General features: G+C 41.7%; 2 protein-coding genes across 3 annotated transcripts in view; one reads left to right on the plus strand and one right to left on the minus strand.

Annotated features, from left to right (window-relative positions):
* The window catches only part of LOC128620467 (amine oxidase [flavin-containing] A-like), a 59214-nt gene extending 49105 nt beyond the window's left edge, over nucleotides 1-10109 (minus strand). The window contains exons 1-6 of one of the 2 annotated variants that reach the window (XM_053645495.1): nucleotides 9717-10048; nucleotides 7205-7292; nucleotides 5996-6176; nucleotides 4740-4854; nucleotides 2587-2744; nucleotides 2034-2123 (exon numbers count right to left, since the gene is read on the minus strand). In XM_053645495.1, coding sequence (XP_053501470.1) covers nucleotides 2034-2123; nucleotides 2587-2744; nucleotides 4740-4854; nucleotides 5996-6176; nucleotides 7205-7292; nucleotides 9717-9855 — 771 coding nt within the window. In that variant the 5' untranslated portion in view covers nucleotides 9856-10048. Of the gene's footprint in view, nucleotides 1-2033; nucleotides 2124-2586; nucleotides 2745-4739; nucleotides 4855-5995; nucleotides 6177-7204; nucleotides 7293-9716 lie in introns of both variants that reach the window. The other variant, XM_053645496.1, reaches the window with a different exon arrangement.
* A 3373-nt stretch (nucleotides 10110-13482) lies between these two features.
* Nucleotides 13483-24966, plus strand: vsig8a (V-set and immunoglobulin domain containing 8a). Its single transcript, XM_053646018.1, has 8 exons — nucleotides 13483-13669; nucleotides 15907-15998; nucleotides 17414-17583; nucleotides 18636-18840; nucleotides 22297-22449; nucleotides 23302-23424; nucleotides 23987-24131; nucleotides 24442-24966. The coding sequence occupies exons 2-8, from the start codon at nucleotides 15917-15919 to the stop codon at nucleotides 24605-24607; spliced, it is 1044 nt and encodes a 347-aa protein (XP_053501993.1). The 5' UTR covers nucleotides 13483-13669; nucleotides 15907-15916; the 3' UTR covers nucleotides 24608-24966.
* Nucleotides 24967-25257: the final 291 nt, after the last annotated feature.

Raw genomic sequence — 25257 nt, forward strand, 5'->3', positions numbered from 1 at the left:
GTGTGTGTGTGTGTGTGTGTGTGTGTGTGTGTGAGCTTTGAACCGAAGGCTCTCTCGTACACATTATAGTGCAGGAGTCATCAATTAGACTTGACCTGAGGACAATTCTCTCATTATGGAATTTCAGGAGTGTTCTGGAAATATCAAACATGGCCTCCGTGTCTATCACGCCTAATGAAGGGGGCGTGGCTTGTGTGTCTGTCAGTATTGTTAAAGAAGCTGTCGCTAAACGACTGTCAGTCTGTATTAAGGAAGTTTGACCTGTTTGTCTGTCAGTCTCTGTGAAGGAGGTGTGGCATCTGTGTTTGTCAATCCCAATGAAAGAGGCGCGGTCTGTGTGTATATCAATTCCAAGGAAGGAGGCGTGGCCTGTGTGTCTGTCAGTCTCTGAGGAGGAGGCCCAGCCTCTGATTTACTCTTAGTAAAAGGGGCGTGGCCTGTTTGTCTTTCAGCCTCAGTGAAGGGGGCGTGGCTTGTTTGTGTCTGAGAGTCTTAGTGAAGGAGGTGTGGCCTGTTTGTCTGACCCAGTGAAGAAGGCGTGGCCTGTTTGTGTCTGAGACTCTAGTGGAGGAGGTGTGGCCTGTTTGTCTGTCCCGGTGAAGAAGGCGTGGCCTGTTTGTGTCTGAGAGTCTTAGTGAAGGAGGTGTGGCTTGTTTGTCTGTCCCAGTGAAGAAGGCGTGGCCTGTTTGTGTCTGAGACTCTAGTGGAGGAGGTGTGGCCTGTTTGTCTGTCCCAGTGAAGAAGGCGTGGCCTGTTTGTGTCTGAGAGTCTTAGTGAAGGAGGTGTGGCCTGTTTGTCTGTCCCGGTGAAGAAGGCGTGGCCTGTTTGTGTCTGAGACTCTAGTGGAGGAGGTGTGGTCTGTTTGTCTGTCCCGGTGAAGAAGGCGTGGCTTGTTTGTGTCTGAGAGTCTTAGTGAAGGAGGTGTGGCCTGTTTGTCTGTCCCTGTGAAGAAGGCGTGGCCTGTTTGTGTCTGAGAGTCTTAGTGAAGGAGGTGTGGCTTGTTTGTCTGTCCCAGTGAAGAAGGCGTGGCCTGTTTGTGTCTGAGACTCTTAGTGAAGAAGGCATGGCCTGTTTGTCTCTATGTCTAAGCTAAGGGGGTGTGGCCTATTTGTCTTTATGTCTAAGCTAAGGGGGTGTGGCCTGTTTGACTTCAATCTCAGTGAAAGACACATGGCCTGTTTGTGTCTGAGACTCGTAGTGAAGGAGGTGTTTCCTGTTTGTCTATCCCAGTGAAGAAGGCGTGGCCTGTTTGTCTGTCCCAGTGAAGAAGGCGTGGCCTGTTTGTGTCTGTTGCTCTCCAGTGAGCGTGATGTGTATCAGCTTCTGTTCATACCCAAGCTCAACGGATCATTTCTGGGGACTTGTACGGGGTCAAGGTCAATCTCTGTGCAATTTCATCTCTGGTTCGAACGCACACACGTTTATAATAAAGGTTAACGTCCCGCTTTAAAGTGCATGTGTGAAAGAAGGTATTGATTCCCAGTCAGCCGCTCGTCCTGCCTTATCACGCAAGAGGACAAAAGCACTTTAAAAAAAGAGAAGGAAATAAAGAGAGCGTGAAGAAAGGTTGAGAGTGTTAGAATGTGTGTGTGTGTGTGTGTGTGTGTCCGGGAGATGGTGATGTAACCCAGCACAGAGCATTAGACAGTCTAATGGATATGATTGTGCCCAGAGTGAGAGCTTCATCACATTCAAGGCCTCTTCGTTAATGTGAAGCTCTAAAAGGATTAAATGACACACACTGCCTCCAATTTACTCAATGCAAATGTTTAACGATCGAAAGCATTTCGGATTCACAACAAGGGAATGAGTGAGAGAGAGCGAGAGAGACAGACAGACAGACAGACAGATAGACAGAGAGACAGATAGCTGAACATGAGGAAAGGAACATTTTTTTTTTATAAAAACATCTCGTTCTGAAGCAAACCTCCTCTCAGCGAGAAGTGCAGCTCTCACAGGGCAATTTGTTCTCAGCGCAGACGTGTGTGTGTGTGTGTGTGTGTGTGTCACCTCCTCTCTGATGTAACTGTTACCTGCCATATGGCCGTCACGGCTGATCCCAGGCGCACGTTCTCCTTCCCAAGCTGCTCTGCGACTCGCTCTGACAGCTGCTGAGTGCCCCCCTGTGGACAAAATACAACATTACACACAACAGCTGCACACAAAACACACTCTCACACACATACATAAACACAGACACACACATACATAAACACACACACACACACATACATAAACACACACACACACACACACACACATACATAAACACACATGTCTGAATGTTCTTTCTTTCTTTCTCTCTACATTTTCTTTCCTCCTTCTATGTTTTCTTTATTTTACTTGTAATTTTTTTTCTCTCTCCTACTTGTCCTGATTTTCTTCTTTCTTTCACTCTGTCCTTTTTTTTAATTCTCTTCTTTCTCTCTCTCTCTCTCTCTCTCTCTCTCTCTCTCTCTCTCTCCTCCTTGCATAATTCTTTCTTTCTACATTTTTTCATCTTTTCCATTTTTTTATTTTCTTATCTTTATTTGTCTTTTCCTTCATCTCTCTCTCTCTCTCTCTCTCTCTCTCTCTCGCTCTCACCTTGACCCTAAACTCCTGCGCTGACCCCGGTGTGGTCTCCAGCAGTTTCATGACTCCGCCTGCTGCTGCGCTGAACATCAGGAAGTACAGGAAGGACAGTTGTGAAGGCTCCATTCCGAACACAGAGCGAGTGCACAGCTCCAAGTCCTCCATTAACTCTACAGGACACACACACACACACACACACACACACACACACACATATACAGTTCCCTTCAAAACTATTGCAAAAACAAGGCCAATTCATTTGTTTTACACTTTGTTATACACCAAAGACATTTGTGTTTGAGATCAAAAGATGGATTTGAGACCCTTTTGTATCAGAACGCCCAATTTTTAGGTGAGCAAAAGTATAGGAACAGATCGGTCTTGAAGTAAATAACACTTAATATTTCGTTGCGTATCCCTCGCTTGTGAGAACTGCATCAATCCTGCGACTCACTGACACCAAACTGTTGGTTTCTTCTTCTGCGTTGCTGTTCCAGGATTTTACTGCAGCTTCTTTCAGCTGTTGTTTGTTTCTCCCTTCAGTCTCCTCTTCAGGAGGTGAGATGCTGATCAGTTGTGGTTTGTTTCTCTCTTCAGTCTCCTCTTCAGGAGGTGAGATGCTGATCAGTTGTGGTTTATTTCTCCCTTCAGTCTCCTCTTCAGGAGGTGAGATGCTGATCAGTTGTGGTTTGTTTCTCCCTTCAGTCTCCTCTTCAGGAGGTGAGATGCTGATCAGTTGTGGTTTATTTCTCCCTTCAGTCTCCTCTTCAGGAGGTGAGATGCTGATCAGTTGTGGTTTATTTCTCTCTTCAGTCTCCTCTTCAGGAGGTGAGATGCTGATCAGTTGTGGTTTGTTTCTCCCTTCAGTCTCCTCTTCAGGAGGTGAGATGCTGATCAGTTGCGGTTTATTTCTCTCTTCAGTCTCCTCTTCAGGAGGTGAGATGCTGATCAGTTGGGTGAAGGTCTGGTGATGGACTTGTCCAGTCTAAAACCTTCCACTTTTCCCCCGATGGAGTCCTGTGTTGAGGTGGAAGTGCGTTTCGGATCACTGCATGATGAAGTTCCTCCTGATTCATTCGGATGCACTTCTCTGTAAAGTTCCTGTAAACTTCTGAGTTCGTTCTGCTGATACCATCATGAGTTCCATCATCAATAAAGATTAGTGAGAATGTTCCAGAAGCAGCCGTGCGAGCCCGAGCCATGACGCTACCTCCACCATGTTTCACAGATGAGCTTGTACGTTTTGGATCATGAGCAGATCCTTTCTTCCTCCACACTTTGGCCTTTCCATCACTCCGGTAGAGGTTCATCTTCGTTCCAGAACTTTTGAGGCTCATCTCTGTATTTCGTTGAGAATTCCAGTCTGGCTTTCCGATCCTTACCGCTGATGAGTGGTACAGCTTCTGTATTTCTGCTCTCAAAGTCTTCTTCGAATGGTGGATTGTGAGACCTTCACCCCTGCCCTGAAAGAACTGCTGTTCTTTTCCTTGGCCGACCCGTTCGGTGTCTGTTCCTCAGTACACCACTGGTTTCTTTCTTTTTCAAGAATTCCAAATGGTTGTATTGGCTATTCCCAAGGTTCGTGCAATGCCTCTGATGGATTTTCCCTCTTATCTCAACTTCAAAATGTCTCGCTGTTCTCCCATATACAGCTCTCTGGTCTTCATGTTGGTTTATCCTTTTTAACAACAAATGCAGTCTTCACAGGTGAAACAGAAGGCTCAAACCAAGAGCAGATGTTCAGAGCTATTTATTCTTTAAACAATCAATCAGGACACACCTGGGCAGCAAGAAACACCTGCCGGTGACATTTTCCAATATTTTTGCTCACCTACAAATTGGCCGTTGTTTAACACGTCTACTTATAAATACCAGGAAATAAAAGTTGAAATTCTAGACTTTCTTCTCACGTTCATCTTTCGGTCTCGAACCCAAATGTCTTCAGTCCGCAGCAAAAACAAATGAACCGGCCTTGCCTTGCCGTCCCGATAGTTTTGGAGGGGACTGCACATCACTGCATCTGATTAAGATGTTCTTGCTACTCAAGAGTAATAATGACACTAAAATATGAAGGTCATGTACAATTTCCAGAGTCATTTCCTTCCACTGATCTCTCAGGATCCCGCCCACTGACTCTGCGAATAAATAATGATCTCTGATCTCACGTGTGGTCCAGATGTGCTTGTCCATGTAGGTCTGCAGTGTCATGCTGTCCAGCTGCAGAGCGTCCGGAGTCTTCATGGGATTCTCCACACACACAGTCTTACACAGACTCTCCATCTAACAAACACACACACACACACACACACACATCTTCATATACGTTTAAAGCACTTAACCATTTCGGCTCAAAATGGACCAGTTTAAATCTTTACTTCAACTTCGTTCTTGTTTCTCATTTGCTTTTCCTCTTTTTCTTTCTTTCCTTCTTTCTTTCTTTCTTTCACTTTATTTTGTATGCTTCATTGATTATCCGCCTGGTTGTTTCTTTCTTCCTTGTCCCCTTCTTTCTTTCGATTTCTTTCTTGTTTCTTTCAAAGCCAGCCCCATGAAGACGTGGCGTGTGAAGGTTGGAAGAAGGTAGAAGAACTCGGATGTCCTGCACAGAGCCCTGACCTCAACCCCACTGAACACCTTTTTGGGATGATCTGGAACTGGAGTCTCCTCACATCAACATCAGTGTCAGACCTCAACATCACTAACGCTCTTGTAGCTGAATGAACACACATCCCCACAGCCACGCCCCGAAATCTAGTGGAAAGCCTTCCCAGAAGAGTGGAGCGTATTATAACAGCAAAGGAGGACTAAATCTGGAATGCAGTGATCAACATACACATGAGTGTGATGACCAGGCCATGTAGAGTACATATACATTGTAATTAGACACTTGAATTATTTACCCCTTAATCCTGGTGTATATTGAGACAGAGAGAGAGAGATGAAAGCTTTCCATAGCTGTAACTGTCTGTCTAATATATATATATATATATATATATATATATATATATATATATATATATATATATAGATGAAAGAAGCAATCTGATCCTGCTCTCATGTTTGCACCTTCTGTTTGTGTGCATTCTCATTCCTCTGCGTTCTGTAATCTCTCTGTGATCGCGTCTCATTTCTCCCACGCAGTATGAAAATAGGCTAGCGGGCTAGCTAGCGTGTGGGAGGTCAGCCAGCTGCCAGGAGTCAGATTATTTTACAGCACAGCCTGTGATTATTCTTCTCGAAGAGCAAGCAAGAGGATGCCATGACAGTGAACTTCTCACTACATAGCAGGGATGTGATCTGATAAGGTTGTATCGTGTGGGCGGTGCCTTGTGGGTGGAGCCTCGTAGCTAAACGTGCCCTTATTACTAGACTAGACTTGGAGTAAACGTCGGGAAACTGTGGAAAGTGTGTGTGTTTGTACCCGCCACAGGAAGTGCATGAAGTCCAGCAGTACGAGCGGAGAGAAAGAGGGAATGCTGGACGTGTAGGTGCTGATCTTAGCGTTAGCGCCGCCCATGTGGTGAACTTTCTTCCCCTCGGTGAACTGCGGGTAAACCTCCAGCCCCAGCTCCTGGATGAGATCCATAACATGAGTCTGTGAGCTGAGGGGAAAAAAAAAAAGATTTGATTAAAGCATGAATTTATGAGTTGTACAATTTGTTATATTTTTTTTTTTTTTTAAATTGTTTATGTGGAGCACAGTTTAAAGAAAAAACAAGGTTTCTCTCTGAAGAGGGGGTGCATGGACGAGTGGACGAATGAATGAGTGGGAGTGGGTGTGACATTGGGGAAATAAAAGCTTTTATCATTCATCTGTGTAAAGTGCAGCTCTGAGTGACCTTCTAATGATACAGCAGGCTGGACAAGTGCCATATAGTGTACACTGCATCCAACAAAGGCCTCTGTGTGTGTGTGTGTGTGTGTGAGAGAGAGAGAGAGAGAGAGAGAGAGAGGGAGATACAGACAGACAGAGACAGAGAGTAAAATATAGAGTGAGACAGACAGGGAGCGTGAGACAGAGAAAGAGACAGACAGAGAGAGTTACAAGGAGAGAAATATAGAGTGAGACAGACAGACAGAGAGAGAGACAGACAGAGAGTGTGTGAGAGATGCCTTTTGTAACACAAGAGAAAAATTCTTTGAAAAATTCCCTAAGCTCTTACTACAGTTTTCCAACCTATCAGAAACAAACCAAATGGAGGTGCTACAGTGGGCGGAGTCTAAATGCAGGTGCTACAGGGGGCGGAGTCACGCACCTGCTGCAGCAAAATTCATCTCTGTGCTGCAGATCATCAGAAACCAACTACTGCTCTGATCATATCTCACTGGACTATCGTGCACTCATACTGCTTATTTCCTTATTTCCTTATTATATTTTATTTTATTTTATGGCATTAATGTACATAATTATGGTAACCTTTATATTTTTGTCCTACACTGGTGCCTTGCATTTTTCATCTTTATTTTATTTTTTATTTACTTGTTGTCGTATTCTATTATTATTATTGTTCTTTGTATTCTCCTTTCTTATCTATATTGATGCTTTGGCAATATTGTATGTAAACAAACACACCAATAAAGCGAGAGAGAGAGAGAGAGAGAGAGAGAGAGAGAGAGATGGTAATCTCACCTGCCCACCCACTGCCCCCCCATGTCCCAGGAGTCAAGGCCATTGGAAGCCGGTAAACTCAGAGTCAGAGTGCGACCCCCTACACGACCTGCATGTGACCCAACACATCAGCACGTTATCAGGCACTTCATCACCAAAATGGCCGTCTATGGCGTGATTTAATACACGTATATACGGTACATCCAACAACTCATCTAATATTATTATTAGTAATTAGTATTGTAATTAGTAATTACTTATTGCTTATATACATAAGTAAGTAGTAGTAGTATAAGTAGTATAGGTATAAGTAGAAGTAGAAGTACTAGTAGTAGTAATAGTAGTAGAGGAACAAGAAGAAGAAGTAGAAGTAATAGAAGTAGTAGTAGAAGTAGGAGTAGTAGTAGTAGTAGTAGAAGTAGTAATAGTAATAGTAGTAGTAGAAGTAGAAGAAGAAGTAGTAGTAGTAGTAGTAGAAGTAGTAGAGGTAGTAATAGTAGTAGTAGGAGGAGGAGGAGGAGTAGAAGTAGTAGAAGTAGTAGTAGGAGTAGTAGTAGTAGAAGTAGTAATAATAGAAATGGTAGTAGTAGGAGTAGTAGTAGAGGTAGTAATAGTAGTAGTAGTAGGAGGAGGAGGAGGAGGAGGACTAGAAGGAGTAGTAGGAGTAGAAGTAGTAATAATAGAAATAGTTGTAGTAGGAGTAGTAGGAGGAGGAGGAGGAGGAGGAGGAGTAGGAGTAGTAGTAGTAGAAGTAGTAATAATAGAAATAGTAGTAGTAGGCGTAGTAGTAGTAATAGTAGGAGGAGTAGTAGTAGTAGGAGGAGGAGGAGGAGTAGTAGTAGTAGTAGTAGGAGGAGGAGGAGGAGGAGTAGTAGTAGGAGGAGGAGGAGGAGGAGGAGGAGGAGTAGTAGGAGGAGGAGGAGGAGGAGTAGTAGTAGTAGTACGAGGAGGAGGAGGAGGAGGAGTAGTAGTAGTACGAGGAGGAGGAGGAGGAGGAGGAGTAGTAGGAGGAGGAGGAGGAGGAGGAGTAGTAGTAGTAGTACGAGGAGGAGGAGGAGGAGTAGTAGTAGTAGTACGAGGAGGAGGAGGAGGAGGAGGAGTAGTAGTAGTACGAGGAGGAGGAGGAGGAGTAGTAGTAGTAGGAGGAGGAGGAGGAGGAGGAGTAGTAGTAGTACGAGGAGGAGGAGGAGGAGTAGTAGTAGGAGGAGGAGGAGGAGGAGTAGTAGTAGTAGGAGGAGGAGGAGGAGTAGTAGTAGTAGGAGGAGGAGGAGGAGGAGGAGGAGTAGTAGGAGGAGGAGGAAGAGGAGGAGGAGGAGTAGTAGTAGTACGAGGAGAAGGAGGAGTAGTAGTAGTAGGAGGAGGAGGAGGAGGAGTAGTAGTAGTAGGAGGAGGAGGAGTAGTAATAGTAGTAGTAGTAGGAGGAGGAGGAGGAGGAGGAGTAGGAGGAGGAGGAGGAGTAGTAGTAGGAGGAGGAGGAGGAGGAGGAGGAGTAGTAGGAGGAGGAGGAGTAGAAGTAGTAATAGAAGTAATAGTCATAGTAGGAGTAGTAGTAGCAGTAGAAGTAGTAGTAGGAGTAATAGTGGTAGTAGGAGTAGTAGTAGCAGTAGAAGTAGAAGTAGGAGTAATAGTGGTAGTAGGAGTAGTAGTAGCAGTAGAAGTAGAAGTAGGAGTAATAGTGGTAGTAGGAGTAGTAGTAGCAGTAGAAGTAGAAGTAGGAGTAATAGTGGTAGTAGGAGTAGTAGTAGCAGTAGAAGTAGAAGTAGGAGTAATAGTGGTAGTAGGAGTAGTAGTAGCAGTAGAAGTAGAAGTAGGAGTAATAGTGGTAGTAGGAGTAGTAGTAGCAGTAGAAGTAGAAGTAGGAGTAATAGTGGTAGTAGGAGTAGTAGTAGCAGTAGAAGTAGAAGTAGGAGTAATAGTGGTAGTAGGAGTAGTAGTAGCAGTAGAAGTAGTAGTAGGAGTAATAGTGGTAGTAGGAGTAGTAGTAGCAGTAGAAGTAGAAGTAGGAGTAATAGTGGTAGTAGGAGTAGTAGTAGCAGTAGAAGTAGAAGTAGGAGTAATAGTGGTAGTAGGAGTAGTAGTAGCAGTAGAAGTAGAAGTAGGAGTAATAGTGGTAGTAGGAGTAGTAGTAGCAGTAGAAGTAGTAGTAGGAGTAATAGTGGTAGTAGGAGTAGTAGTAGCAGTAGAAGTAGAAGTAGGAGTAATAGTGGTAGTAGGAGTAGTAGTAGCAGTAGAAGTAGTAGTAGGAGTAAGAGTGGTAGTAGGAGTAGTAGTAGCAGTAGAAGTAGTAGTAGGAGTAATAGTGGTAGTAGGAGTAGTAGTAGCAGTAGAAGTAGAAGTAGGAGTAATAGTGGTAGTAGGAGTAGTAGTAGCAGTAGAAGTAGTAGTAGGAGTAATAGTGGTAGTAGGAGTAGCAGTAGAAGTAGAAGTAAATTGGTTGTTAATGTAAATAAGTTGATATAAACCTGTGTACATGCTCTGATTATATTCTTTAGATAGTGGGCTGAAATGCAGGAGGATTAGTCAGTAAACACACCTTTGGCCTCCAGCACCAGCACTCGGAGCTTCTCGTTTCTCTCCTTCAGCCGACGCACGGCGCAGAGACCCGACAATCCTCCTCCAACCACAACCACATCACACACCTCACACACCTTACACTGCTGATCCTCACCCATTCTGCACAAACTCAACACTATACAGTGCAACACTAAAGCCAGAGGAATGGCGGTGTGTAGTTTCACCTTCGCACTGAGGACTAAAGTTCGTTACCGCTGTTTGTTCACACTGAAAAGTAGAAGTTGCTTCAGACACTCGGGTTACAGCTGCATTAAGGGATCATCTACAAAGAGCACTTCTTACTATGTAGGAAAATAATTCATCACACAAAATTCCAAGACATTTTAATGGCTGGATTATATTTCATATCAATATCTCTTAAAAAAAAGAAATTATTCTTCTAAAAATGTATTTGAATCTCAATCTGCACTTCTCTCATTAAGGGATCATCTACAAAGAGCAATTTTTTTTTTTAAATCAATTACTTAGGAATTAATTCCTCATGCAATATTCCTAGGAATTTTCATGGCTTAGTTGGATTTTATTTTTTTTTTATTTCCAGTTTTTATTCAATTTAGTCCAAATCTGTAAACTTGACACAATGTTGAACTAAAAAAAAGAAAATCTGTTGTAAAAAGTTGTAAAACGTCTAAGAAAACTTCATAGCCATTGTAATGTCACCCATACACTGAGCAAAATCATACAGTGCCCTCTACTAATATGAAGAAGAAGAGAGAAGAAGCCTAGGGTTGACTGGAACTTCTTAATTATTGCCCTGATGGTGGAAATGGGCGTTTTCAATGCTTGTGCTATTTTCTTATAGACACGCCCCATTGTGTGAAGCTCAACAACCTTTTGCCGCACATCACAGCTATATTCCTCGCTCTTACCCACTGTTATGAATGACGAAGGGAATTTGGCCTATGTGTTACCTCATATTTATACCCCTGTGAAACAGGAAGTCATGGTTGAACAATTTCCTGTTCCTAGTCACGCAGGTGTACTAAAATATATATATATATATATATATATATATATATATATATATATATATATATATATATATATATATGGGAATATAATACTTCAAATATATTTTTCTCATATGAATTCATAGGGGGTGCCAATAATTTTGCACACCTATATTTAACAAAGTTTTTAGTTTTTTCTTTATAAACCTGTGTTGTGTTTGCGATTGTTTGATCTCCATGAGAGCAGAGTATATTTGTGATTTTATTTATTTATTTATTTATTTTAACAAAAGATCGAAAGGTTAAACAATAAAGACAATTTTTGACCGTCTTCTTCGCTCTTATATATCAAGGGCGCCAATATTAGTGTGGGGGGGGGGGGCTGTATATTTCTGCTCTGTCGGGTTTGGTGAGCATATTCAAGCACCACTGTATATATTTGTGATTGCGATACTATGCTACAACAAAATATGTACCCCCCACCCCCACCCCCCTCATGCCGAGCCACGTGTGTTTTTGCTTTGATCCATGCTCTGTATTGTTGTTGCTGGTATCCCTCGTGTTTCCTGAGTATTCTCAGCTGACCGTACCTGACCGTACCTGACCGCACCTGACCGTACCCAGTCTGCTGTTCTGTGTTTGCTGTCCTGGTTTGACCTCGCCTAGTTTCTCGATTCCCGCGTATCGTCTTCACCTCTTTCTATGTCTGTCACGTCTCTTTACATGACAATACACTATTAAAATGTCATCAGGAGTACACCTAGAAAGAGACTCAACAGCATTTAAGTCAAAAGTTAGTTAGGCATTTTGTCTAGCTGAGTGTTGTAAGACTGGTATGTGACACATACATGTTATTCCTGGATTTTTGTGTGTGTGTGTGTGTGTGTGTGTGTGTGTGTGTGTGTAAATATCATGCTTCGTTAACTAGACAGGCATTTCTATCAGTCTGCTTAATTAACGAAGCACGATAATGAACAGTAAATGAAAAATGAATCAGTAAATGGGTGTGAAATGGAATAGTGGAACGCTTTGTTTACATTTTAATGAATATTCATTAAACATTCATTATGATGTGGATATTTTCAAAACCGCTGTATTTTTATCATTTATTATTATTATTATTTTTTTTTGCATTACAAATGGCCTTGTGTCATTTTTGTCTAAGAGACAAAACATCGTTAATCGTTATTCATAGAAGAAAAACATTGAATAAACTCATCACGTGGATATTTTGGGGGAACTTGAAGTTGATTTAATTTGTAGTTAAATACAGCTAATAAAAAAACGAATAAACTCGTTCAGTAGTCTGTGTGGACGACAACACACGATTCATCGCAATATCAAATGTAATTATGTTGTCATATCGCCCAGCGTTAGATGTTTTGTCTTGGTAATTTCACATGACAGAAAATAGAGAGGGAGACGATGGGACTATAGCTGCTATAACATCCGATCAGCCAGAACATTAAAACCAGCTGCGTAATATCGTGTAGGTCCTCCTCCCCTTGTGCTACGAAAACAGCTCGGACCCGTCGAGGCACGGACTCCACGAGACCTCTGAAGGTGTGCTGTGGGATCTGGCACCGAGACGTTAGCAGCAGATCCTTTAAGTCCTGTAAGATGCGAGGTGGGGCCTTCGAGGATCGGACTCGTTTGTCCAGAACGTCCAACAGATCTGGGGAATTCGGAGGCCGAGTCAACACCTTGAACTCCTGTCATGTTCTTCAAACCGTTCCCGAACAGTGTTTGCAGTGCGTCAGGAAGCGTTATCCTGCTGAAAGAGGCCACTGAAATTAGGGAATATCGTTACTAAGAAGGGGCGTACTTGGTCAGCAAAAAGTCGGACCCTGTCACCTGTTTGGTAGTTAACTCACCACTGCATCCACAAGACCTGCCGTTTTGGAGATCCTCCGACTCAGTCGTCCAGCCATCACAATTCGGCCCTTGTCAAAGTCGCTCAGATCCTCACGCTTGCCCATTTTTCCTACTCTCAACACATCAACTTCGAGAACTGACTGTTCACTTGCTGCCTTATATATATATATATATATATATATATATATATATATATATATATATATATATATATATATATATATAATCCCACCCCCGACAGATGTCTCTGCAACGTCATAATCGACATTATTCAGGTCACCTCTCAGTGGTGTTAATGTTATGGCTGAAGTCACAACGTGTTTTTTTTTGTTTTTTTTGTATCTACAAACCGAAAAAATGTATGATGTGTTGTTCTTTAATAAACAGGTGAATAGCTGGAATGTTTGCTTGTGGTGTAAGAAGAATACAACACTTTGAGACATGGGGTTATGGGAAAATAATCATCTTCGGGGTGGTGACTGTGACTCGGCTTCATCACACCGCGATGTCGTTGATTATTTTCCTGTAACAGCATGACGCCGAGTGCTCCACTTTGTTTGTGTGTGTGTGTGTGTGTGTGTGTGTGTGTGTGTGTGTGTGTACAGAGCACTTAAATCTGGCATGCTGGACGCAAACAGCTATCTCTGTCACCCCACAAACTTTTATGCCAATGAAGCACGCATTTCTTATATTTGCATACTCATACACATAGTATACACTATAACATCAGTTTATTATAGGAGAGATATATATATATATACACACAATGTACATGTAAAGTCAATTCAGCACCATGAATAACCTGCTATTGTATCTACATTCTATTGTTCATGTCAATAACCTAGATCCTTTTGCTTTTGATTAGCCGTAGCATGTTGGCCAGTCCTCTTTGTAGAGCAGGGTGGAGTATAACACGGTCTCGCAGTCACCTGAGCCGCTTTCCCGGCAGACCTTATCACCATGGCATCAGTCGCATTTGTAAAGCAGAGCCTGAACGTCGAGCCACGAGTGTGTGTGTTTGTGTGTGTGTGTGTGTGAGTGTGAGTGTGGGGGTGAGGACCGTACCATCAGAGCAAGATCTTCACAGGTACGAGCCTCTCGTTATTTATCACAACGCGTCTGCTTTAACACATTTTAAACATCTACAGTAGTAGAGATGATTACATCGTCAGCATCTGCTCGCAGGTAAAACATTCTGTCGCGCGCCTTCCGTAAGCCGTCTGTCTTTATAAATCATTCATGAGCACCTGATCTAGACGTGGAAACCTGCGTGGAAATGATGATTTTTTTTTTTGTCTCTCTCCCGTATTCCCTCGTAGCCGTGTGATCTCGGGTTACACGCGGGCTCGAGACGGCTATTATCCGAGCTCGGAGAAGAGAAACGCGTTAAAAAATGCCACTCGATCGTTTCATTTGATTGTGTCACGACGCGGGAATGCAGCACGGCCCGGGCGTCGACATTTTTACTCCTCGACGCTTCAAGTGGAGCTCCTGGGGAGATGAAAAACAGGTCGTTTGTTTCGCCAGGGTGTCAGTTCACACCGTTGTATTTGCATATTTATATCACAGAGTGTACTCGGGCTGATGGATTTGCATGTAGGTGAGCACTGTCTCTGTGTTCACGGCTTTTCGTAGACGTCGCGCGCACACACACACACACACACACATACACAGTAATGCACCTACAGTACAAATCCCAGGAGGATATTACTGTAGTGCACTTGTTCGAATACATTATTGTTTCTATAGTAACAGCTCGTTCACAGGGACTAGTACGGCGGATAATCCATGTAAATAGAATCTAAAAATCATTGATATGGTGAAGGAAAACGTGTTTATCTGACATTTATGGAAGGAGTCTCCAGTGTCAGGGCTTCGTAACAGTCAGGAGTTTACACTTCTTTGCAGTTTCTCAGTAACATCATACGCTGTGAGGTTTTTTTTTATTTTATTATTAACTTATTAACTTGAAGAGAGAGAATAAAGAGAGGCTGGTGAGGGAACGACTGTTTACAGCTGCTGTAACGTGAATAAAAACAGGAGCTGACTTGTTTCATGGATAAAAAGTACGACGCGTTGTTTTTAAATAAATAAAGACGTGCATCCATGGAGGTGTGCCCCGATCCGATACGTGATATTGGGCCGATACCAAATAAACGTTGGATCGGACGTCAGAGCGGAAAAAGGAATGATCCAATCGTTTAATGTATGGAAATGACTGGAATTGTGTTCGGAAAATTAGAAATGTTTACATATAGAGAGAATTGATTGGATTGTTGTTGTCATTGAAATTCCTTTTTATTAGGCCTGTATTTATACGTTATTAAAAAAAATATTCAGTATAAAAAAAATGACCAATTTATGACCAAAGTATATATTGCTTTAGTATCATTTTAAGGTGTAGTAGTTTACAAAAAATGGTATCAGACGGTATCGGTATCGGCTGATACGCAAGGTTTCGGAAAAGATAAAGTAGCATTGTGTGATCTCTGGTACTCGCTGGCAAATTGCCGTTGATGTCACCCATACTCGCTGTAGTTGTAATTACTATGATCTGTAACCACGGACTCAATTTGTAACCAATTACACTTTTGGAATAAAAGTTTTGTTTGTTTGTTTTGTTTTTGTTTTGTTTTTTTATCTTATCGCAGTTTGGTATCGCTCGGCACCTCTAGGCTCCGCCTCCCAAAAGTCTGATGCTGGAATTGTGCCAGAAAGTTATCAGCTACAGTGTGCGAATGACGTGAATGTAAAGTCGTACTTTAAACTAAAACGTGTAAATACAGACTGCAAAATGTTTCCTATCGTTTATGTTCAAATAAAATGATGAAGCCTAATTAAACAACCAGTGTTGGGTAAGTTACTTTAAAAAAAAAGAAAAAAAAAAAAGGAATATTTTATTTATTTTTTTATTTTTTTAGTAGAACAAAATATGGGAATACAACTACATAAATACGGGACAAACAATACAATGAACCAAAACCAAACGAAACAGGTTTTACATGTGATTATGTGACATGTACTGTAGGTGTGAGGTTGTGTTGTGCATATGTACATCTCTATACAGCGTGAGCATGTATGTAAATATATATGTAAAGCAAGCTGTGGAACAAGGAATACAGAGGGGAGAGTACAGAATATATATATATATATATATATATATATATATATATATATACCAATCAGAATCCAGAATGTGATAGAGCGAAACCTGAGTCTGATCTAATCTGGTCAAATCTATGCATCACTGAAACTCCTTGACCAAATCCACATTGTATGTTTTTGTTTGTTTGTCTGTTTGTTGTATCTCTTCTGTCTACACAGAAGTCTCGAGATGACCCGCGTTCCAACCACGGGACTACGTCCGTCCTCTTTTTTCATCCTGCTGTGTGCAGGAAGCCTATTCTTCCGTGCAGGTGCGTCCTCTGTTTTTCCCTTTCGGCTCAGTTTGTATCGAGCCGATTATATGAAATTCGAGCTCTTGTTTTCGGCACTGGCCGAGATCTTTTCTCAGTGTAGCACAAATCAACATTTGAACTCAAGATGTTTACCAGGGTTTTTTTTTTGTTTTTTTTTTGGGAGGGGGGGGGGTGCTTAGAAGGTCATGAAAAGGATTGTGAAAAGGGAAACCTCGCATTAAAGGGACTGGATCAGTGCAGAAAAAAAAAAGGGAAAGTCTTAAATAGAAATGATTTAAAGCTTCAAACATCTTGGATCCGCTTCTGACAGCTAAATATAGCCATGTTATACTTTTCCAGGATTTTTAGATGTGTAACCAGGATCAAAATTTTACTGAGCCCCATGCTGCGGAGATGTGGCGCGGATAACATGCTATCGCAGAGCCCAACGAGGACGTCAGTTCCTAATTTTTAATCTCCGTCACGGTGCACTTCCGTTCTTCCTTAAATTGCTCTGCATTTATAAAATATTCATATTTTAAATATTTTATTAGTTTACAACACAGCCTAAGTTACCTGTTGAATTCAGCCTCCAAAACGCACAGTTTTTAACAATATAACATTGTTTTTTTTCATCTGATTTTGAAACCGAACCTCAGTATAGAAGACACATTACAAATGCTTTATTTTTTCACAATTTGTCAAAGTGAGCTGGTTTCATATTAAAAATAAACAATACAACAGAGATCTTACCATTACCATTAATAAATGATCTATTATACATACAGTAGTAACTGTAAAAGATAGATCAATTGGAAATGTTCACTGGGTGGGAGGGGCCTTTCCATTGAGTGGGAGGGGCCTTTCTTCTCAGTCAATCACAGCAGCCAATCGTAGGTGTCTGTGAGCTCATGTATGCGGAAGAGGATAGATAGCGCTTTCCTCAGCGTACGTTACACCGCCCTGGGACACAGCAGGAGCAGCAGTTTGAAAAGTTGCAGTTAGCTAGCCTGACATGTCTCGAAGGAAGAAAGAAGCCCGTGTTAGCCCTCACCCTCCCTGGAAAGAAATTCTGTCGTGTGAAGCAAACAAACATGAACTAGAACGAACATTCTGTTCTAGGAATAAAGATGTCAATGTGTACAGTAATTAATAAGAAAATGTACCTGAAACTTTTTTAGCGTCTACCGTTTGGTAGCGTTTAGCAGTGTTGGTGGTGCAGTAATTAATAATACGAGCTTTCGCCAGTGACGCTCTCAATGAGTTTATTTCTGGACTTTGGAAACAATAAGAAATGCGACTCTTCAATAAATACGTACCTGTACATGATGCTACCTGTACGATGCTTACTGAATAAATGTATAATGATATTCCTGTCGTAGTTTAGGTTTTAACCCATGTTTTTGGGATTTTTTCCGCCCCATGATGAGCAGACGTAACCCTGGCGATGAAGATCACCTCCAACGGGCCTCAGACTTTACAGCTGGCACAAGGAGAGCAGACAACACTGGGGTGTACGTACACACCCGGGCCTGAGGACGTCGGCGAACTGGACATCGAGTGGACGCTGGTCAGTCCAGACACCACGCAGAAAGACAAAGTGGTGAGTAAAGTCAATACTGAGTAATGGCAGGATCAGGAAGTGGCATTGTGGGAATGATTTGCATTCAAATATGTTGCAGATTAAGAGTATTTAGCTCCAGAGTGGCAGAGCTTAAATCCCAGGTGGTTTATTATATCAACAAAAATCAGAGCAACTTTATCTCCATCATAGTTTTAATGGCGAGGGTGAAAAGTCATCCTCTCAAGAAGTTTGTTTTGCATGATTTTCACGGTTTCGCTTTTAGTTGAAGCTGATACGTATCAATAAATATCAATATAACACCATATAAAACACTCCATGTCATGCTCTTACAGGAACTTAATCAACGACTTCATCCTGAACTGAGGAAATGTTTCATCCCTTTTGGCAACAGTGATAATATTCCATTTATTAGAGAACGCCAGGTTGTACGTCTTATCCGTTTATGGCTACGTTCAATGCCGTGAGTGCCTGTAGCGTTATAGCAGATTTTTAAAAATGCTGCTGGTCATGGTACCGAGAAACCACAAGGCGTAAACTCCGACTGGTACAAAGTTCTGACACTGGAGACTCCTTCCAGAAACATTCAATGAACATTTTTTCTCCTTATTGAAAGTTTTATTACGTTAAAGATTTTTTTTAAATTCTGTGTATGTGGAGAATTTATCATACAAGTCCCCGTGAATGAGCTGTTACTAAAGAAACGATCATGTGAACCATAAGAACAACCATTTCTACCACTTCTGAATTAAGTCTACTAAACCAGTGTAAGTTAGCTGCGGTGGTTTAGTGGTTAAAGTTTTGGGTTATAGATCAGAAGGTCATGCGTTCAAGTCCTATGACCACCTGCCACGTTGGTATTTTTCACTATGTAAGGTATGACAGTATTTTACTGTAACTATGTTTTACAGTTGTTCACTGTAAATTCAAACCCAAGTTGCCAGTAGTTTTTTTACACTTTTGTTTTTTTCTTTGTCATACCATGATTTTTGTTTTACCACACATTTGATACACATTTCTGTTTTCAGCGTTGATGTTTTGATCATCTGATGTTCCTGCATTTTGTCTGTTAGCTCCTATCGTACTCAGGTAGAAGTAAATATTTCCATGGCGACCCAGAGTTAATGAAGGGAGTGGACTTTGCGGTGAGCGACCCCTCTCAGGGCGACGCCTCGCTCTCGATCGCTGAGCTCACAGCCGTGCACACGGGAACGTACCAGTGTAAAGTGAAGAAAGCTCCGGGATTGGACATGCGCAAAATCACTCTGCAGATCCTGGGTAACGTAGTGCCTTTTTCATACACCAGTGAATTCAGCCAACAATCAAATTGAGGTAATTCACCATTTAGACGTTAATTAAATGGCTCAAAAAGTCCAGCTGTGTGCAAATTTAACCTACAGTTTATTATCATCTGAAATACATCAAACTTTCAGTTCATCTTCAACATGTCTAGCATCTGCAGCTGGATCGGTGCTAAATCTGTCTTTTTCTTTTTGTCCATTTTTATAAATAACAGCCTGTCGTTTTTGTCACCGGTGGGCGATATGACAAAAATGTTGTATCCCGATTCTCGACAGTATTTCCACAATGCACGACATGTACCAGGTTCGCGAACAATTTTCCAGCAATAATGTGATGTGCATGCAGTATATAATAGTGCTGAAGTTACAAAATGCATTTTTTAAAAATGTTCAACAATTAATTAACAAATGTAAACGTTAGCCGGGTTTCCGTTGCAGTTTTGCGCAAAATAAAAGCGATATATTTTACATTTACATTTACATTTATTCACTTAGCAGACGCTTTTATCCAAAGCGACTTACAAATGAGAAAGATACAAGCAAAGCGATATATCAAGCAGAGAACAATACAAGAAGTGCTACCATACAAGATCTATTAATTGAATTCCAGAAGAAGCAAAGTGCAGAGTAGAGGTGTAAGTGCATTTTTTTTATTATTATTTTTTTTTATTATGAGTTGGTCAGGTGTTCATGGAAGTGGTGGGTCTTTAGCTGTTTTTTGAAGATGGTGAGAGATTCTGCGGTCCGGATTGAGATTGGAAGTGCATTCCACCACTGAGGAACAGTTAGTGTGAAGGTTTTGGAAAGGGACCTTGCACCACGCTGAGTTGGAACTGCTAAACGTCGGTCGCTAATCGATCGCAGATTGCGTGAGGGAACATAGGCCTTCAGGAGAGAGTTGAGGTAGGAGGGTGCTGTTCCTGACAAGGTCTTGTAGGTGAGCATCAAGGCCTTGAACTTGATGCGGGCAGCTACAGGAAGCCAGTGGAGGGAGATGAAGAGGGGTGTGACATGGGTTCTCTTGGACTGGTTGAAGACGAGGCGCGCTGCAGCATTCTGAATCATCTCAAGGGGTTTGATGGAACTGGCTGGGAGGCCTGAAAGCAGTGAGTTGCAGTAGTCCAGTTTAGAGATAACAAGAGCCTGGACTAGTATCTGTGTAGCCTGTTTGGTGATGTAGGGCCGGATTGTCTTGATGTTGTAAAGGATGAACCTACAGGACCTTGCAGTCGCTGAGATATGGTCTGTAAAGGTCAAGCCGTCATCAAGAATCACCCCAAGGTTCCTGGCCGTCCTGGTTGGCATGAGTGTGAGTGAGCCGAGCTGTACAGTGAGGTTGTGGTTGATTGAGGGACAAGCCGGGATCACGAGAAGCTCAGACTTTGCCAGGTTAAGCTTAAGATAGTTTTCCTTCCTCCAGACCGAGATGTCCGAAAGGCAAGCAGAGATGCGTGCAGAGACGGATGGATCGTCAGGCTGGAAGGACAAATGGAGCTGGGTGTCATCAGCATAGCAATGATATGAGAAGCCATGAGACTCAATCACCTGCCCTAGAGATGTAGGGTAGATAGAAAAGAGGAGTGGACCCAGAACTGACCCCTGTGGAACGCCAGTTGTGAGTTTTAAGAATTTTTTAAGAATTTAAGAATTTGTCGACATTTTAAGAATGTCGACAAAACATAAACGGGATTGGTCTGCGTTCTCATTCAACGATGTTATGCGATAAAATCTGGGTTTTCTCCTCTCGACATAGTCATAACAATTAAACCTGGCGACGAATCTCCTAGATTCGTCGCCAGACAGATCGGCAACAAAATAAGGCCGCTCGTGGCACCTGCCGTATCATGCCAGAGGGAACCGTCATCAAGAGGGTCATCTGTCATGCGAGAAATGTGTTTCCGTTTCGTTTTTTCGAAATATTGCTTCGTCGAATTGTCTGAAAAACCACCTCATGTGAGTGTATGAAGTTTTTTTTTTGGCGATATTTGAGAGTTTTTCCACTTTACATGTGGGGAAAAGTGTGTAAAAATGGTGAGTTCTGGCTGAATTGTTCTGTTCATTACGGCATACCCCAAGGTTCAGTATTCCCTTCAGTTACATCCTCAGCTCTTTTTCTTTCTTTTTTCTTTTTTTTTTTTTAAAAGAAACGAGTTCGACGGCCTTTTTCGCATTCCAGCAAGACTTTGTTTTATTAAACAAACGAAAAAAAGTTGCTGAACGAGTTGTACAGACATTCCCTTGAAACTCTAGAGCTTATCTTCAGAAAGTAGAGCATTCGTTGGAACTACAAATACAGTTCCGTGTTAAAGTGTTTGACCCCTCTTCAAAACTCATCAGTTTTGCCCGGATTATGGGTCATGTCTAGGTGGTACTTGTGTGGTGCGATGCAGCATCCAATTCCTCACCATTGATCCGACAGTGCTTACTGGGAGGTCCAATCCCAAATTACACCCTATGCTCAAGTTGTCTTCACATTGCAGTCCTTACAGTCTCTTCACTGACAGTTCGCCTGATTATTACACAAACATCTTCATCAGCTGTAGGTGCTGTAGTTTATATCGGAAATTAGCAGAAGTCTAAATCGTGACGTTCGTTCTATTGGGTTTTAAAGTTCACAGACTGAAGAGATGCGTTGAGAAAGTAGTGATGAGTTTTTATTCCTTAAGTTTCTTCATTTCACTGCTGCCATGGCAACGAGCTTTAAAATCCCAACAGTGCTCCGCTTCATAAGGAACCTGTATTAATCTCTCGCAGATGGCACAGGAACATCACAGGAACGCTCGTCGGGAGCTCGTGTTCTGTAGAATAATTGAGTTAATTGAGTTTAAATCAAAATCACAGGCTCTAACGGAGAAAGTTTTGCTCCTTTTCATTCGTCAGGCATCAAAGCAGACGTTTTTGTCCTGTCTTTAAAATTAGGGGGTAAAATGAGAAGACTGGGCTGATTGCACCTTCAAAATAAAAGATATAATGGATAATAATGGATTTCATGTTCTGAGTGGCGAGACACACAAAAAATGCTATATTCAGAAGTCCATATAAAAGACTCGCGCTTGTTAATTCATCACTGTGAAAGGTTTTTTTTACAGCTTTGAGTTCATGGCAGAACATCACAGTCAGCAAACTCAGTTTCCCAGGAACACAGACATGGCCGCCACGGCCTACACATCCCAAGACACACACACACACAACACACCTCGTGGTCATTAAGTCCAAAGCCTACGTCAATATTTATACTCGGAAAGTTCCTCATGTTCACTTATGACCCCAATCATAAGTGCTTAAAAAATCGCTGCCATTTTGTCTCATCCATTCATTACTCATGCTATCAGTATCAGAGTATTTTTTTTTTTCCCAGAGTACTATCTAATGACCAAGGTGTAGCAGACTAAGGTCTGGGATCTGAACGAACGTAACCTTCTCTGCCCATCAGAGCGGCCGTCAGTACCGAAGTGCTGGGTGGAAGGGGACGAGGGCGTGGGGACGTCCGTGTCCCTCCGCTGCAAGTCAGATCGGGGTTCCGCACCCATCCAGTACGTGTGGACGAGAGAGAGCGGGGGTCCGATTCCTCCCGGAATTACACAGGGTGAGTGTGATGTCATATTGTGATATCAGATCTCACAGCAGGTCGTGTGTGGTGTGATTTAAAAAAAAAAAATTATAAGCTTAATGGCTTTACTGGAATCGTGCCAGTCTACGAGCTGTGATTTTAAAACCCTCAAAATCTTGAGAGTATATATTAGTGTCAGTTTTGTGAAAAACGAGGGATTAATGTGTTGCCAGAAAGCATGCTTTTAAAAATTATGGATTTTTTTTTTTTAATAATTACCCTATCGTAAACTTTTTTGTTCAAAGTCTCTAATTAGGAGAGTCCAGCCCAGAAGTCGTAATAAATTAAATAAATAACGTTTAATTAAAGCCGTAATCAGTTACCTTTAAGTGATTACTTTTGAGGCGAATCCAAATGAACCTCCTGAGGGCGTCGGTCTCGCAGGCGAGATAAAACACCTGTTTTTTTCTTCTTTTTAGAGCACTGCTGCTGTGGAAGAACCTAAGACTTTAAGATATGTGTTGTTGTTGTTTGTTTTTTTTTTACTTTTATTACATATGCAGGTATGTGTAAAAGTTTGTGCACCCATGCTCTGAAATTATGAATGATGGTATTGGAAAAAAAAAAAAAAAAGTCATACAAATCATCAACAAAAACAAAGTGTGTTAAGAAACCTTCTCATTTCTTCTGCTGGACACCAGACAGTGGGTCCCTGTGCGAGATCTGGCAACCTGTGCTATAATTTCCACTTTGTGTCATAGCAAAAGTCCAAAACTTTCTAAGACTTTAATAACGTACGAATAAGATTGTTCATAAGCAGCCAGACGTGAATTAAAGTTCACTCAAAGTTTTTATTGGGATTTGCTCATCTGTGTATGCGTTTATCAGATTCGTTCCTTGGAGAACTCCTTATCGCCAATCACTCTGTGGACTTGGCGGGTATCTACGCATGTGAGGTGTCTAACGCTGTGGGGAAAGAGCGCTGTCGAATCAACCTGCGGGCTGTCAAGCGTAAGTGTACACGCTACATCAACACACCTGAGCCATGAACGTACCACTGAAGTCCCTCAAGAAATCTCTACACTGTTCCGCTCATTAAAAATGCCAGGATTTATCGAAAGGCACGCATATACAAATTAGAACGTCCTTCAATCATCCCAAACATCGCTAACGTTAGTTAGCGTTAGCTAACATTAGCTAACTGCTAGTAAATGAGCTCATATTTAGGTTTTCAGTTTTCTCAGTGAGCCAAATGTACAAATGTCAAAATACAACGTTATCGTAAGAACCGCCAAGTGTTCATCACTAACTTTCGCTAAGTTATAAGTTAGCTAGCTAGCTAGCTTAGCATGAAATTTTTGTGGCTAAGTTTATATACATATAAATCATTTGTATATGCTAATTTTGCAAAAATATGTTTATGTTAAAACAAATCTATATACACACATACTCACTCTTGAAGATGTTCTGTTCATCAGTTTATTACTGTTGGATCTCTATTTGAATGGGTTGCCGTCATTATAATGCTGTGACTGGTGTGTGTGTGTGTGTGTGTGTGTGTGTGTGTGTGTAGCTCATAACAGAGCCGGTGTGATTGCAGGTGTCGTGTGTGGATGTCTGCTGCTCATTGCCATCATCCTCATCATCCTGCTGCTCCTCTTCTTCCGATGCAGACAACAGCGTCGGCGCTACGAGAAGGAGTTCTCCAACGAGATCAGGTAGAAAAATGCTTTTCTGAATTCTATGCAAATTAGTTAAGCGACAAATCCAAATAGTTGGCTCGAATGATTCCTCAGACCGATCCTATAGTGCATGTGGTCTGACACTGACACTCTGACACTGGAGACTCCTTCCATACATTTTCACTAAACATCTCCTAACAGAAACCCCGGTTCACGTGGAGCGTGAATGAGCTGTTACTATAGAAACGTATTATATCTTATAGAAACCTGTGATTTGCACCTGCACTATTATAGAAAATGAATCAACAGAGCTTGACCAGTCGTCCTCATTACGTCTGATTATCAGGGAGGACGTTCCAGCGCCCGAGAGCCGACCGACGAGCCGTGTTTCCAGTCGTCACTCCAGACAGGCCTACAGCCAAATGAGCCAAACCGACCACCATCAAGCGGCTTCCACCAGCACGGGATACACGCTGCCGAAATTCGACAACAAATACGGCTACATCGTGTGACACGAACCAACATCATACGATCATATATATGCACAAAATTACCCACTGCTGGAATACAGTACACTTCCACTATATACGATATGTTGTGTATAGTGATGTGGTGATTTTAAAACACTGTTTTTATATATAAATTTATATTTTAGCTTTGTTATAGGAAGGACATATTCTTGTCTCTCTCTGTGTCTGTGTGTGAACGTATGGTTTTAATTGTGTTAATTGTTGTAAAGTCATTCCTTCACTAAAGGCATTATAATGTATGGATATTGGATTTGTATGGATGTTATTATTGCAGTATTGATTATGTTCTGTATGTAATTGCTAATCATCAATATCAACAGATAAAATCCAATTCAACAAAGACACGATTAACACACCTCCTCTGATACTGTGAATAAAGCACCAACATTTTACACATTGCAGAGTCTAATTCGAAGCGTCACACACGTCCTGCCTTGCCTCTGGTGTTTCAACCACTCAGAAATGATTCTTTAAAGGTTATTTTTGAATTTGTCGCGGTGAGGAAATCAAACATTTTTGACATAATGAGTCAAAATTCAGAATAAATTTTATTATTTTTTTTAAAAGTAACAAGATAAATCAACATTTAGATAATTACTTGCCTTATTTTGCGGCAATAAATCAACATTTAA

Source organism: Ictalurus furcatus, chromosome 16 (assembly GCF_023375685.1).
Source record: "Ictalurus furcatus strain D&B chromosome 16, Billie_1.0, whole genome shotgun sequence".
NCBI classification, from domain to species: Eukaryota; Metazoa; Chordata; class Actinopteri; order Siluriformes; family Ictaluridae; genus Ictalurus; species Ictalurus furcatus.